This window comes from Microtus ochrogaster, chromosome 15, assembly GCF_000317375.1.
Source record: "Microtus ochrogaster isolate Prairie Vole_2 chromosome 15, MicOch1.0, whole genome shotgun sequence".
NCBI classification, from domain to species: Eukaryota; Metazoa; Chordata; class Mammalia; order Rodentia; family Cricetidae; genus Microtus; species Microtus ochrogaster.
In genome coordinates, this window is record NC_022017.1 from 8604985 (window position 1) to 8622024 (window position 17040).

Genomic DNA, 17040 nt, shown 5'->3' on the forward strand with positions numbered 1-17040 from the left:
AAAAAAAAAAAAAAAAAAAAAAAAAAGTTATATGATTCCCAGAGCAATGAAATTTATAAATTATATATGGTATTTTGTTGTAAATACAGTTGTGGCACTGTTATATATGGCTGATAATCTGTAAAATGTTTTTATAAAGCCAGTGTTGTAATGGAGAGTAAATGTTAATAACATCAAGAAAAATTGTAAGCCGTCATTTTCTTGAGCCCTTATTGTGAAAGAACTTTTCAGGTAGGGCGACTTCAGTGCAATACACTGTATTTCTATAAGAACATTTACTTAGACAGTGACATACGTGAATGTGGTACATGAAACAGTACTCATCTTTATTGCTTCAAAACTGATAACAGAGGGCAGGAACTTCTGATGGCTGCTTTTTCAGAGGACCTGGGTTCAATTCTCAGCATTCGTATGGTGGCTCACAACCAGCTATAACTACAGTTCCAGGGCTGCTACCTTTTGGTCTTTGTGGGCACCAGGCACATGATCCACAGACTTAAATGGGCAGAACAGCCATATACATTTTTAAAAAATCCTAAAACTGCCACAGAAGTAGTAAAATTAACTATCGGGAAAGTCAATATAATTAAGCTTTAAAGTAAGTTTAAAAATGCATTTCATATTAACAAGCTACCCCAGCTTTCTTGAGTATTATTTGTGTGGCATGTTTTTCCCTATTTTATGGAAAAAGACACTTATACTTTCTATGTCTTTGCACATAAAGTGAGTTTCTTTGGGAGATAAAATTCAATTCTCTGTTTTTATGTCTCTACCTGTTTTTGTTCTTGCGCTCTCTCTCTCTCTCTCTCTCTGTCTGTGTGTGTGTGTGTGTGTGTGTGTGTGTGAGTGTGATGGAAGGAGGGAGGGAGGCCTGTTAGAGGACAGTCTAAGGTTCTCTCCTTTTCTCTTGTTTTGAGACAGATGGATAAGTGGGGAGATGAGAGAAGGAACACAGTGATGACTTTTTCTAGGGGATGTGGCTGGGGAAGAGGAACACTGGGAAGCTGTTAAGCTGATGAACATCTTGAGAGGGAGTAGTTTCTCTTTTGGGATGATAGAAATGTTTTTAAACTTGATAGGGCACATTCTCTTTTATTAGTTGTTGGGCTTGGAATTTTTTATTTTTTTAAGGTTAAATACAAAATGCTAAGTTTTATCGTGTGTCTGTCTGCTCACTTGCTCCTGTTTCTCACTACTTCCCCGTTTCTCTCTCCTACTAGTTTCCTTCTAGTTTTCCCTTTCGTTTTTTTTAATTTCATCTATTACCTTGTTTCCTGCTTTCTTGAGATCTCTTCTTTCTATCTCTTGATTCCCTTCCTATTTTGATGACCTGTGAACACACATGTGTATACACACACTCATTTACATTCCATGTATGGAAGAAAACACTGTGTGTTTTCTTTTTCACTTAACATAATGATTTTCAGTTGCATCCATTTTCCTTCAATTGTCATTTCAATTTTGTTAATGACTGACTGCATAAAATTCCACTGTGTATATGTACTATAATTTTACAGTTGTTATGTTGATGGACATCATTGCTTGTTCTATTCTTCACTAATGTGAGGATAGCTGTAAACATGGACCAGTAAGTATCTCTTTGGCATGTTGACTCAGGAGTATAGTTGAGAGTGGTATTGGGTTATGGGGTAGTGGTAACTCTGCTCTTTTCAAGACCTGTCTTTTTTTTTAAAATTTTTATCTATTTTTTGGTGGGTGTTTCTATTTTTGATGATCTTACATGCAAAATTCCATAGTGGCTGTACATTCATAGCATCAATGAGTAAGAGTTGTGCTTTTTTAAAATCTTAGCTAGTGTTGTCCTTTGTTTCCTGAATATTCTTAACTGACAAGGATGGCAAACACTTTTTTGCAAGCATTTGTTGGTCACTTTTTTTTTGAACTGTTTATTTAGTTCATTAGATAATTGGATGATTTGGATGTTTTGGTGTTTAAATGTTAAATCCATGTAGTTGGCATCGATTTCCCTCCCAATTCTGGAAGCATTCTTTTCATTTCCGTGATTGTTTCTTTTGTTGTGGAGATACTTCCTACTTTCTTATGATCCTGTTTATCACATTTTGGGATTATTTCCAGTGCTATTGTAGGCCCTTTCAGAACAATCCTTGCCCACTCCTGTCTTGAAGTGTTTTGCTTATGTTTTTTCTAGCACACTGATTCTCAACCTGTGGGTTGTGAACCTTTGGCATTGTTGAGTGACCCTTTCACAGGGTCAGATATCCTGCATATCAGATATTTACACTAAAATTCATAACGGCAGCAAAATTATGGTTATGAAGTAGTAACAATAATTTTATGTTTGGGGGTCAGCACAACACGAGGAACTGTGTAGCCCAGGGTGGCCTTGAATTCACAGAGATCCATCTATCTCTGTCTCTTAGATCTGGGATTAAAGGATTTATTTATTTGTTTATTTGTGTTATATATTCTATAGTTTTGTTAATTTGTAAATCCTTGAGCCAGGGCTAGGGGAGAGGCTTAATGTATGTTGGACGGTATTAGACCTGTAGCATGCTTCCCAAATCAGAACACAAGACAACCCCCCATTACCATCCTTTCCTCCTTCCCCAGTCTTCGTTGGCCTTGAATTGGCGATCCTTCCACTTCAGCCTCCCAGTGTTGAGATTATAGACAAGATTCACTAAACTTGACTTTTTTTAATTAAAATATTTTTCTACACCAGATACTGCAAACTGTTTTCTTTTCCATTTTCTCCCCTCTTTGCTCCCTCCGTTTTAGGCTAGTATTCTACCTCCTAGCTGCATCCTCGTCCAGTGGCTGATATCTCTCCACTATTGGTTTAGTTTTTCATGTTGTGTTTTGAGGGTTCAAAATAATTGTGGTATGCCACAATTTGGTGGAACAGTAATGTTTTGATGCAGTTAAAATTACTTTTAGACTAAAAGGGTTTGAAAGTCAACAAAACAAACCTAAGGGAATGGGACAAGCGATAGAGTTAGCTATTATTATTATATTAAAGTACTTATGCAAAATAGTAGTTTAATAAGATACTTAAGTGCTGTAGAAGCTGTTATTCTGAAATGTTGGGTTGGGTGTTGATTAGTCTGTTTCCTGGTACTATAAAATACCTGAGCTGGGTACTTAATTAACACAAGAAATTTATTTAGCTCATAGCAGCATCTGATCTGCTCTGCTAGTTACTTATTTCATGTAAAATGGAGATGCCTTCTTGACAGGGTACTAAGGGAGGTCAGGGAGACAGTTTATCACCTATTAGGAAGTAGCAGCTACACAGAAATCCAGATCATAGATACTTGAGTGTAACATTTTTCTTTAGAAGAGTATACTGAGTAGAACAATTGAGTATCTATACATGCCTGGTACTAATGTATTAAGTGGGTTTTTTAAAAAGTTTATATGAATATCTGGGTTAGAGTAACTGTATTTCATAGGAGTACAATTGTCAAATACTTATTTAAGGAATGTGAAATACTGATTTAAGGACACATTTATTTAATAAGCATTATAAAATACATATATTTTGGGATAACTAGGAAGAGGAGTTTAAGGGATTCACATATTAAACAGTACTAGTAAAGAAGTGGAAATGTTATTTATGATGTAAAATGACTTTCTGTAGTTTATTCATTGTAGCAATGTGTATCAATATGTAAGAGATAGCTGCAAATAAGGTGATGATGTGTCAAGAAACCTTTCAAAAAATAACAGTATTTGTTTAAAAAGAGACTGGTTCTGGAGTTAAAACTCAAAGATTTAAAAGTTTTGTTTAAAAAGAATAAAGTACAATCAATTCATAAACAACATTTTGAACATTTTCTTGTTCCCTTTTATTGTAGATGGAAGAGTCTGTTCTCATTCCTTATAGTAGTCAAGTCTATTTGATCATGTTTTCTTTAATTTTAATCTTGAACTCGGGGAGTTTTGTTGTAGTTTGAATATGTGTGTCCCCTTCACACATATCATACGTGTCCCTTTCACGTTGAATCTCTAATTCCTAGTGCAGTAATGTTAACAGGTGAAGCTCTGAGGGGTGGTTAGGCCATGTGATCTTTTGGATAGGATTAGTCACTTCTTATTAAATGGCTTGAGGGGTGAGCAGCCCGGCCATTTTGCCCATCTGTCTGTTATGACATGTGAGGCCACTCCAATAAGGCACCATCTTAGAAACAGGAACTGGACCTTTACTAAATACAAACCTGACAGTACAGCACTGTGAGAAATAAGTTGTAGTTATTTAAGGAGAACACAATGTTAAGTATTTTGTAGCACAAGCAAAATAAGACATTTATTTTCTGTGCCCTGTTTTTTGTTGGTTTGTATTAAGGTTGGTGGTTTGGAAGGAATTACCATTTAATTTATCATTGTCCTTTTTTGGTTAAAAGAGAAGGATTTAACAACAATAACAAAATCATGAAATCTTCTATTTCTATACCGCCGCCCACAGTACCTTTTTCTCTTGTTTTTTTTTTTTTTTTGCTTGCCAGGTTTGAGGGTTGAGTGCCCTTCTTGAGTGCTCCTACAGTTTTGTGGTAGTGTTTGGTTATAAAATAATATCTTAGTGATCTTTGTCTCTAATAGACATAAAGTTTAATCTGCTAAATGTAAATTCTTTCCTATATATACAATGTTTTTCTTCAGGTGACATACAAGCATTTATGGAAGTAGTGTTTTAAAAATAATTTTAGGTTTGACTTTGTCATTTAAGTTAGTGATGTTAAGAAAAATGAAATTACAGCATTTTCAGGAAAAGTAATGAAACTGAAAATTATGTGAGAAAAGGCAAATTGAGACGGTATCACATGTTTTCCCTCATGGGGATTTAGAAAAGGTGAGGGGATATATAAAACCAGAAGGGACTATTAGGGAAGATAATAGGATTAGTGGGAAGATCTGAGGCAGAATACCACGATTATGGTATGAAATAGGCATATATAGGAAAATGCTGCAATGAAACTCAATTGTTTTATGCAGTTAATATATGCTGAGAAAAAATAAAGAGGGACCCTTAATGAATGTATTACTAAAAGAAATAGTTTGAAAAGGATATAAGCTGTGATTCTAACCAGATAATATTCTAGCAAAGGCAGTACTATGCACATAGTTAAAAAGACCAATAGTTGTCAGGGATTTGGAGTAGGAAGGAGTAAATAGGTAGAACACAGGTGAATTATAGGGCAGTGAACCCTATTCAGACACCACAGCCGTAAATGGTTAATAGATGTCTTACAACAGCAAGAGTGTACTCTAAGTAGAAACTATGGGTTTGAGTGATAATACCGTATTAAGTAAGATTAATTGATTTTTGACAGACATTACTCTGGTGTGGAATGTTGATAGTAGGGAAAGTTGTGTGTGGTTATAGATGCCGTGTAGCGATTTTTTTGTATAGATTTTCTGTGAACCTATTTTATCTCCCCATATTTTGCTGTTTCTTGAATATCATAAGTTGCACATACAACATCAGTTTACCAGATAATTCCATTTTAAGTTGATTTTTTTTCCATATATAAGACACTATACTTAAGTCTGTGTTAGAGAATTTATTATCTAACCCTTGATAACTAATAGTTATATAAAACTTCTTGTGTTAGTTACTTTTCTTGTGTTTGTGACAAAATACCTGACAAGAAGAAACTGAAGAAAGGGTTTGTTTTGTCTGAGAATTCAAGGGGATAAATACCACTTGGTGGGGAAAGTTAAGTGGCAGGAGCAGGTTGCTGGCTGATCACATTGATCAGATTGTTCAGTCTGACCATGAAGCAGAGATCTGTGCATTCTGGTGGTTAGCCAGTTTTCTCCTTTTTATGTAGTCCAGAGCGTGCTGCACATTCCCATTTATTTAGGGTGATCTTCCCATTTTAACCTAGTTATATCTAGAAATTTGTTTCCAAGGTGTTTCTAGATCTTGCCAGTTAAGCAGCTCTTGATGTAAGTACTATGAAAGAGTAACTGGATTTTGAGTAGGCGAGATGGCTTTAAAAGGCACTTGGAGCACAACCTGTTTCTTTGAGTTCAATCCCCAGAACCCACTTAAAAGGTGGAAGGAGAAAACAGCTTTCTGCACAGTTGTCCTCTGACATCGCATATGAACTATATCCCCTCCCCCCATAATAATAGATAAATAGTTTTAATAAGAGTACTGGGTTGTCCATAGACTGACTGATTTGGCTTATTCTTTTATGTGTGCAATGATTTCTTTCCGTTCAGAAACTTTTGATGTGGTTGGGAGATGGCAAACATAAACATTCTCTTGTGACTATTCTATAGGAGACTCCTTCACAAATAGAGATGAAGAAGAAATCTTTGTATAACCAGAATGTGGGTGATCAAGAGTGTGAAGATATGGAAGGTAACCTTGTTTTTTATAAAGCCTGTATGTTGAAAGTCAAACAGTGTCACTAGGCTTTAAAATTAAGATTTCTAAAGTATTACTGTCTTGTTTTTATAGTCCTAAGAATTATACACTTTTCTTTTTCTTGGTTTCATTGATTGAGCATTTTTAGTTTAACTGCTGGCTGTATTTATTTTTTCTTGATTTGGGTTAAGTGTGTCTGTGTCTGTGTACACATTTGTGTGGAGGCCCAAGGACAGTCTTGGGTGTGGCGTGTTGTCCCTCAGGTACTTCTCACTTTTTTGTCTTTTGGAGACAGGGTTTCTTAGTGGCCTGGTACTTTTCAAGTTGGTTGGCCAGCAAAAGCCCCAGCAGTTGGCCTGTCTCTGCCTCCTTAGCACTGGAATTACAAACATGTGTTACTTGGCCAACTTTTAAAATGTGTTTTCTGGGAATTGGCAAGCACATTACTAACCGAGCTGTCTGGCTAGTCTTTTTTTTTTTGATTTTTCGAGACAGGGTTTCTCCATAGCTTTTTGTTCCTGTCCTGGAACTAGCTCTTGTAGACCAGGCTGGCCTCGAACTCAGAGATCCACCTGCCTCTGCCTCCCGAGTGCTGGGATTAAAGGTGTGCGCCACCACCGCCTGGCCTCTTTTTAAAGTTTTAAAAGCATCAGTGTTTTCTTATCTTCTAAAGTTAATCTTTTTTATTTGTTTACTTTATGTGTATGGGTATTTAGCCTACATTGTGTGTCTGTTATTATGTGTGTGCCTATTATTATGTGTGTTTATATTGATAAGTTTAATCTGAAACCCTAAATGCCCAGTTCAGATATTCTTTATAGAGTTTGTATTTCCTTCATCCTAGACTCATATTGGAACCATGTGAGCTCCATTTGAGTGTCTTGGCTTAATACTGATCTCTTTTTCAGATTAGTGTATTCCCGTCTGGGGGACTCCAGGTTGTATTGAATTGTATGTATTGTACAGTACCTAGTGCTTGCTTATGGCCCAGTATATATGCTTTTAAGTTGATTACTGTTAGGAGTTTAAATTGGTACAGTCTCACAGAGATAGATTTGGTATATCTATTCCTGTGTTATAAATGTACATGTTAACCCAGTAATTCCAGTTTTTAAGAATTACTCTGTAGATACACTTTTTGAAATGTTAGATAATTGTGTTACGATATAAGCTCATTGGTAGAGTACATGCTTCATGCATGGAGTTCTGGGCTCCATAATTGTCATTCTTTGTCATAGCTAATGGTTGAAAACAAGTGAAATGTCCATTAATAAATTATTTTAAAAAGCAGATTAGTATGTATAATATTCTGGTGTCTGTGAAGAAAGAAAAGAAATATGGAAGAATGTATTTTAGGGTTTACCCTAGCTTGTTGACTCAACCCTGCGATCCCAGTACCTGGGAGCCTGAGATAGGAGTATCGGGAGTTTGAAGCCAGCCTACCTATTGAGAAGCACTTTAAAAAAAATTTTTTTTTTTTGAGGCAGGCTCTCTCTGTGTAGTCCTGGCTGTCCCGAGACTCGCTCTGTAGACCCAGGCTGGCCTTAAATTCAGAACTCCCTACCACTGCCTCCAAGTACTGGGATTAAAGGCGTGTGCTACCATTACCAGTCCAAGAAACCCTGATTTAATTGTGGAAGGGCGAGGAAGGAATTTCTTTTCTGTGCATTAAAAAATAATGGAGTACCAAAAGAAACTTAGAGTTATTTTTGGATTTGACAGAAGTGGATGGGTGTATGAGTAGGTTTGCCACTGTAATCATTTTTACATTTGAACCAGGTAAATAATACTTTAAAATTGTTCATTTATGCCCCCATTTCCTCACTGATATAAGAAAGTTGATTGAGAATTTAGCTAAGTGGTAGGGCATGTGCTTGCTATATACAAGGTCTTTGTTAAATTTCCTAGACTCTCCCTACTCCTTCCATAAACACACACACACAGTGCACAAAAGAAAGTAATTGTTGGTGTTATTGAATTTAAAGAGTATATTTGTCATTTATCTAAGATCTAATTGCAGAGTAGGAGGGCTACCTTTTGAGGATACAGGCAACCATATTGCTTATTAAACATAAGTCATTGGTTTTGGGGCTTTTGAAAACATGACCTTTTTATTTCTCTTTTTCTTTACAGATGAAGAAAACAGAAATAATGCTGGTTCCTCTGGCCTTTTGTACAGTGGAGCGGACAGATGTCCAATATGTCTTAGTTGCTTGTTAGGAAAGGAAGTTGGTTTTCCAGAAAGTTGTAATCATGTCTTCTGTCTGACCTGTATTCTTAAGTGGGCAGAGGTAATAAATTATTGCATTTAATTTCCTGTTATAGTTTTATTTCACTTAAAGAGTTGCTACTGCTTTTCATGAATTTTTCATATTAAGGTATTTTCCCACTATTATAGTCAAATTTCCCTGTCTGTTCAATTTCTGTATGCATATTTCCTTCTAATTGTTTTTTACTTAGCGTTTTTATTTTTTTATATAATTAAAGAATTTGTATTTATACTTTGAAGAAAACCTTACAAGAAGAGCAGGCCAAACAGCTTTCTGACTTTTAGGGTATTGCACCTGCCTGCTACTAATAACATTCCTGTGTGCTTTTTGTTTTATGTTTTCACAAAGGTTTATTTGATTTCTTATGTTAACCTATGGAATAACAAGAACACATGCCATGGTGTCTTTTTACTTTAAAGCTTAGGGATCTTGCATGTTAATGTAATATAATTTGGCCCAGATTCCATATCTTGGGAGGGTATTATCAATTTAGAATTATATAGTTGTTAATTTTTAATTTATCATAAACTAATTTCAGAGTTTGAGTTACAGATTTTCCTTAAGATTTTTTATAAAAATAAGAAACAAGATATTTTGGGCTTTGACTACCCTGAATCAATTTGGGCCAAATAAGTTGAAGTGTATATTAACCTTAAGCCCTGTTGTTATAAATTATAAAATAACAAATTTAGTGTTTTTATATCAGGTTTTGATTTATTATTTTGTGAGTATATTAAAAATTAGTAAAGAAATAAGTAAATTAGTAAAAATTAGTTGTGTCTTAAAATTGTTTTTTCTTGTGTTTGGATGTTTTTTAATACCATAAAACACTAACTTCATGTATGCAAATCCTGTTTTTCTGGTTACCCTTCATAAGAAGTTCATTAGACTAGTTGAATTAATGAATATAAGAAAAAACCTTTAATCTAGATTAAAAACCTAACTAGTCTTTGACAAGAAGAGACTAAGGATAGGTGAAAAGGTATTTTTAGAAAAATAATATGAATTTGGGGAGAATATTGTTAAATGTTCATATGTAAGTGCAGTGCTGTTTATTGAAATGATGCCTTTTCTCTACCACTCAACTACAGAAGTAAATTTTATTGAAGTTAGTGCATCTGTGATATATATGTATTTAACTGGGTGGGAGTTGAGAAACCCTGTTATTGCATAAGTTGAGTTGAAGGTTTCAGTCTTTTTCCTGATTGTGTTCAGTGACTATATAATTATGAACTTCAAAATAATGTGTGTTTTTCTTTAAGACAATTAGAATGTATATACATGATTCTCCTTCCTTCCTTTACCACCTCAAGTGCATCTTTCAACATAAACTTTATCATGATGTACATGTTACAGGTTTCTCTGGGGTACGTATTGAGAAGTTGTAATGGCTATACATACATATAGATTATATGTAATTTAATGGCACTAAACAGTGGTAAATAGCTATATTTTAACTCATTTTAAATTTGAAAATACTTGGCAATATATGTAAAGTCAGCACCTTTTTTTTTTAACATAGAATGTATTCCTTGCTTTTTGTTACTATGTAAAAATTTATTTTTAATTGTGTGTGTGTGTATGTGTGTGGGAGTATGTGCCTACAAGGCCAGAAGAGGATGTCTGAGCCTTGGAGTTGGAATTACAGCTAATTGTGAGCTGCAGACATGGGTGCTGGAAACCAAACTTGAGTCCTCCTTAAGAGAATTCTACAAGAGAGCAGTGCATGTTCCTAACTGCTTAGCCATCTCTCCAGCCCTAGTATTTTTTCAAAAATAAACAATTTATTGAAGTGAAGTTGCTTTTCAAAAACAAGTTATGTGTACTATTGTACTGCTGTCTTAAGTTGTGATTACGGGGTAGTGTGGAGTTGTACTGTTTAAAAGTAAGTAACCTTGGAAGGAGAGAAGAGAGAACATTCAGAACTAGTTCATTGTTCCTAGTGGAGATAGCAGCCATCAGCAAACCATTAACTTGACCAGTAACAATAGAGAAATCATAAAAATATTGTTCATTAAAAATCATGAATAAATGCAGGCTTACAGAGTTACTAGACTTCTAAATTTTCATTCAGTCTTTTGTTCTGATAACAATTAGATGCTTTTTAAATTATGTAAATGCTTTGGCAAACAGAATCAGATTTTAATTTCATTTTTTTTATTGTCACCATTAAAGGGCTTTCTAATTTTTTTCAACCTTCTGTTTAAAGAGTTATGCAGTCTGTTTCAGATTGAGTACTGGAAATAAATGCTATGTTTAGAGACCCTTGCAGGTTATATTTTCTATTCTTTCATTTAATTCACTATTTTAATGTTTATTTTATGTACAAAGTAAGCACTCTAGACTCTAATTTGCAGACATCTCAAGAATGGCCTAAAGTTAAAATAATTTTTAAGAATCTTTAGTTTAAAATTTTACTAATGTACAATTCTAGGAGAGGCATAGATATCAAAGTAAAATTGTGGTACTTGGATAAGAAAAGCATAGATAAGAAAAAGCATAGGATGCGTTCTGGATCATTTTTCTAGATTTTTGTGTCTTTTAGAGATTCAGCTTTGCTAAAATTTTACTAATGTCCAATTCTAGGAGAGGCATAGATATCAAAGTAAAATTGTGGTACTTGGATAAGAAAAGCATAGATAAGAAAAAAAGCATAGGATGCGTTCTGGATCATTTTTCTAGATTTTTGTGTCTTTTAGAGATTCAGCTTTGCTGCAGTTTATAGTTGAGGCTTACTGAAGTATGTTTAAGAATGGGTATCAAGGCCAGGTGGTGCGGGTGGCAGAGGCAGCTGGATCTCTGTGAGTTCAAGGCCAGCCTGGTCTACCAGAACTAGTTTCGGGACTGGCTCCAAAGCAACACAGAGAAACCCTGTCTCAAAAAGCAAAAACAAGGGGGCTGGAGAGATGGCTCAGTGGTTAAGAGCACTGACTGCTCTTCCAGAGGACTCGGGTTCAATTCCCAGCAACCACATGGCAGCTCACAACTGTCTGAAGATCCAGTTGCAGGGGATCTAACACCTTTGTACCAATGCACATAAAAAATAAAAAATAAACCATAAATTTTTTTTTTTAAAAAGCAAAAACAAGAAAAGAAAAGGAAAAAAAAAAAGAAAGGGTATCAAGCACACCCTTAGCATTGAAGAAATTCTTATATGAAACTGGTTATTTAGAAAAGTTTCAATGTATTTTAGTCTAATATTTTTATTTTGTACAGACTCCTGAAATTTTTTATATTTCTAAAGTACCTAGTCCTCAAATAAAAGTTAGTTTGAGTTTCTTGGTACTCTAAAGTCTTGTTTCTGTGGTTAAACAAACAAACAAAATTGAAGTAGTAAAGTAACTGACAGTCTGTGGTCTCTAGGTATGTCATAGAATTCACTTTACTTAGGAAGAAGGTTTCAGCTTAATTTTCCCTGTACCATTGTCGAGGCCCCAGAATCTAAAGGCCTGCTGTAGGTATACTAGAACAGATTGAACCTCTTATGACTATGTTCAGTTAAGAGGTTCTTTAGATGGCAAGGTTCTTAACTTAACAGTACAACCAGTATACAAAGAGTTCTGAAAAGCCGATATGGTGTTGTACATGTGCCATCCCAGTAATGTGAAGCTGAGATTGGATTGTCACAAGTTAAGAGGGCAGGTAGCGTGGGATACATAGCAAGTACCAGGCTATGGAGGACGGTACACCAAGGCTTTGTCTTAAATAAGGGAAAGGGGAATAGAAGAAAAAGAAATGGAATATTTAACAAAAATGTAATTGGCAGAAGTACACTGTTGACAGTTTTAGTAAGCCATTATTATTGCAGCTAAGAATCTTGAAATTTAGAAAAGGCGTTTGTCCTGATAAGTGTTATAGAGCCAGTGTGCTTTTACCTTTTCACTGAAAAGATTTCTTTTTCTTACACACTGCTGTTTCTCAGCTGGAGAGATGACTCGGCGATTATGAGCATTGGTTCCCACCACCCACATGGTGGTTCACAATAGTTTGTAACTCCAGGGGTTTTTACATCATTTTCTGACTTCTGTGGGTTTCTACGCTCACATGGTGCATGCACATACTATCAGTTACATGTGAACAAACACACACACACACACACACACACACACACACACACACACTGTAGGAGGCCACTAGTTAGTTCCTGGCTGCTCAGCCCTGAAATAATCACTCAGAAACTATATTATTTGCAATACTGTTTGGCCAATAGCTTAAGCATATTGCTAGCTAGCTCTTACATCTAGTTAGCCCATTTCAATTATTTTATATTTTATCATGAGGCTTGTGGCCTACTGGCAAGATTCCAGCTAACCTTCTTTCTCCTCTGGTGACTACATGGTGTCTTCTGGCTCTGCCTTCTTTCTTCCAGCATTCAGTTTAATTTTCCCTGCCTAGCTCTACTCTACCCTATCACAGTTTCTTTATTCATTAACCAATAAAAGCAACACATAGATAGAAGGACCTCCCATATCTCTCTTTCTCTCTCGCTCTCGCTCTCTCTCTCGCTCTCTCGCTCTCTCGCTCTTGCGCATGTGCGCGCACACACACAAATATTTTTTTAAATAGAGCTTTGAGCACTTAGAAGTTTAACTTCAGTTATCTGAGCTTGCCCTTTTAAAAATACAAAGGCGAAGGCTAGATAAGTTGGATGCGTCAGTCGAAGTAGTGACTGCTGATCATATTTATGATCCTCTACGGAGGAGATACCTCACCTGTATGTACTGAGTAAGAAGAGTGGCTTTCACTTTGGGTTTGGGTATTTAAAGAATTATGGATTGAGAACTTTGCATGAGAATGCTTTGAGAAGTATTGCATAATTAAAGGTTTAATAGTTCATACTATATTTAGTGTTGGTGTGAGGATTGAGTATACTAAGTACATCTTCTGCACTGAGCTGGATATGCTGCATTACAAGGGCGTGTGGTATTTGTGCTGTGTGTGACTAGTATAGTCTTGATAACTACTGAGGGTTCTCCTTTTTATCTTACATATTTTTAAAGTATTATTTTAAAAAATGTAATTAGTTTCTCTACGTAAGGAAATTGTTGAACTTACTTAACTCAATCCTCTATTCCTCTGTAATACTGACAACTTTAGTCTGAGAATGAAAGGTTAATGAAGTCAAACTGGGCAGTTAACAAAGGCACTCTCCTGAGAATAGAAATGAAGATACCCTCAAGATGACACAGAGCTCTTAAGAGCAGTGTGCACACAGGTGCAAGTGTGTCTTTAGATAGATTAAACAGCAAAGGTTAAGAAAGCAGTTGACACCTGTTACCTAAAGACTACAAGAATATATGTGAGAATCTTCATTTAATATTTTTTTACCATTCAGATAAATTAATCTTTAGATACATATTTCTATATAGGCTAGTTGTAAATGTCAGAATATTTAAAGTGATTTATATAGTCAATTTACTGAATTTTCTGTTTGTATATTAGAAAAAGAGCATTAATTATTAGATGTCAGACAACATTAGAGAAAGTACATTATTACCCTAGTGTTAACAGTGTATCTTGGTGAATGTGCAAATATTCCTTTTGAGTGGGTATACTGAATGCATTCTTAGTGTTAATTTTACCGTTGACAGTCATTAATTTTATGGATATGCTTCTGAAAGCTGGTGTAAACCAGATGTGTGCTGGAGGTAGTGGTGCATGCTAATCTCAGCACCCAGGAGGCAGAGGTAGGCGGTTCTCTGAGTTCGAGGCCAGCCTGATCTACAGAGCAAGTTCCAGGACAGCCAGGGCTCTACAGAGAAACCCTGTCTCAAAAAAGTTAAAAGAAAAAGAAAGAAAAAACAACCAACTGCGCATTGGCAAAGGCTGTTTTGAGTGAATGTTTAGATATGATAGAGAACATGTAGCATGGCTCCATGTTGGCAAGCCTTGATGGCTAACTGTGTTGGAACTATTACTGAGAAAGGGATAATGGTCAACAGTTCTAAAATAAGCACCAACCTCTAACAGTTTGCATCCCTAAATTATCTTTGATTTTGAACTGTAATTTTGTGCATAATATGCTTTATTCCTTAGTGGCAGAGATAGGTGTTGTAGATACCCACGAACAGGAAGACCTACCTGTAAGCATAGGGATGAGACTTAGTGTTTCAACACGTCCTTTAACACTTGCTTCTCTCTCTCTAGGAGGGGCTATCTATAGGCAGCCTATGTGATTGAGGATAGAACAGCATCAGGAAGCAAGAAATGTTAGAAACCAAGAATCCTGAATTCCCAAATAAGGAAGGTTTCCTGTTGTTACATTTAAATATGGGTTTGTCTGAGCTGGGAATTTACAACGCTTCAGAATACTAGGGTATGTTTTACTAAAATCATTAGGAAAGATTTTTTTTTATCAAAATTGCCTCCTATATCAGTACAGAGCATGTGCTGTAAGATGTGTGCTCTGTTTTTAATACACATTACACTGTAAAACAATGAGCAAGTTCTATGAACTGTAGTTGTATCATAAAGTTGAATGGTGTTCTTAGATACTTTGGTTATGAAACTAATTAGATACTTAAAGTTACTTGAAGTCACATATAAAATAGGTAAATAATGATATTTTTGTTATATGGTAAAGAATCAAAATGGTGAACATAAAATTTTGTATATAAAAAGTTTAATAGTCTTTAAAGTTAAACTCATTTAAAATGTTAATTTTTATCTATTAGCCTTAAATAGGAGCTTTTTAAAACTTGAAGCTTAAAAATTCAGTTAATATTTGTGGCCAAACAAACTACTTTGAAAACTATACTTTGAAGACCAAAGTGTCTTGGGGTTTTCTCACTATCTACTAAATGTAAGGATGAGAATCCTTTGGGAATGCCTTAAAGTAGCCAGTCTAAGCCATTTAAAAATAAAACAAACCCTGGTGTACAATTATCACATGATGTGATTTGATACTTGTACATATTAATGAACTTGATGTGTAAGGGTATATTATGGAAAATAACAGTTCTTAATTTTTTAATGTTTTGATTTTTTTCCATTGACTTCTATAATTATTTTATTTACATATACTTTGAAAATGGAGAAGAGATACTAGATTTTTGTTTTCTTCCTGAAGTGCTCTTCTACAGTGTATGTTTTTTAAGATTACATTTGGGAGCATTGTTTCCCAGCAAAAGGCTTTTTTATTTATCTTACCTTTCTGGGCTAATTTTTTTACTTAAACTTTTCCTATCTGGAGAAGATAATACAATTTTAAGATTCTAGTGTTGATTACATCATCTTGAGGAAAGTTAAGTGTGTCCATATTATAACACATACTAGTTGTTTCTCATTACTGCTCCTTTCTTTGTTGTGTGTTTTTACTATAGCAGTGGAGATCCTTATTCAAATGGATCTAGTCAGATCCAAAGCATTAGTCACAGTAGAAAAAGGAATGGCAATCCTGCTCCAAACCTACATATTTGAAATAGATCAAAGCAGAGTGGCTCAGGTTAAAACCTTGTACCTTAAATTGCAGAGGAGCCAGGTGGTGGCGGCGCTTGCCTTTAATCCCAGCTCTCAGGAGGCAGTGACAGGTGGGCCAGCCTGGTCTACAAGAACTAGTTCCAGGACAGCCAGGGCTGTTACACAGAGAAACCCTGTCTTAAAAAACCAAAGATAAATTAATGAAAAAAAAGCAACGGAAAGAATGGTGGTTAACTGATTTCGAGAGGAAATTTAATAAGGAGAACAATGAGACAATATAATTTTATCCACTGGTTTGATACATAAATTTCTTTGGGTCATAGATTTATTATACTTAGCCCAGCAAAGTAAATCATTTATGCAATCGTGTTTCTCATTTTTATATGTATCACATTACAGATTTTCCTGTTGTTAGTTTTTTTTAGGTTTTTGTTAGTGTAGTTAAACTAGATCTTATGTAAGAACTAGTGTACACCACATATTTTTTAAGAATTGCAAACAATTACCATAGAAAGCTTAAAGCTCTTTTATTCCTATTTTCACAAGTTACATACTTAAAGCACAGAGAATCTGTGTAACAGGGCCCATATTTGGACAAAACAGGAAATAGGAAAGAAGTAAATACAGAGTTTGTGTGCATCTTATTTTTCAACAAACACTGAAAGAAACTTATGTTTCATTTAAATGAATTAAATATTTTTATTTATTGTTTAATCTTCCGAATTGCCTTTAAAATGTAAATAAAAATATTTGAAAACTTTGGAAAAATGGAAAACACTGGCAAGATTGTCCTCTATATAGTTTCAGTATAGATGTTCAGAATGTCCTCTAGACACTGCAGAGTCAGTGCCGACTAACAGGCAGCGGCATTGGTAGGACATCAGTTCATTGAGTTAAAATTGTATTTGAAGCCAGGCAGTGGTAGCTCACGACTTTAATCCTAGCACTCGGAGGCAGAGGATCTCTGTGAGTTCGAGGCCAGCCTGGTCTACA

The 17040-nt window shown here is 35.2% G+C and overlaps 1 protein-coding gene across 4 annotated transcripts in view; it reads left to right on the plus strand.

The window, feature by feature from the left end:
* Positions 1–17040, plus strand: part of Scaf11 (SR-related CTD associated factor 11) — a 45051-nt gene that overhangs the window by 8095 nt on the left and 19916 nt on the right. For 3 of the 4 annotated variants that reach the window (XM_005354002.3, XM_005354003.3, XM_013348688.2), the window contains exons 2-3: positions 6271–6352; positions 8492–8649. In XM_005354002.3, the coding sequence (XP_005354059.1) occupies positions 6292–6352; positions 8492–8649 (219 nt within the window). In that variant the 5' untranslated portion in view covers positions 6271–6291. Of the gene's footprint in view, positions 1–6270; positions 6353–8491; positions 8650–14775; positions 14945–17040 lie in introns of those variants that run through there. The other variant, XM_026782474.1, reaches the window with a different exon arrangement.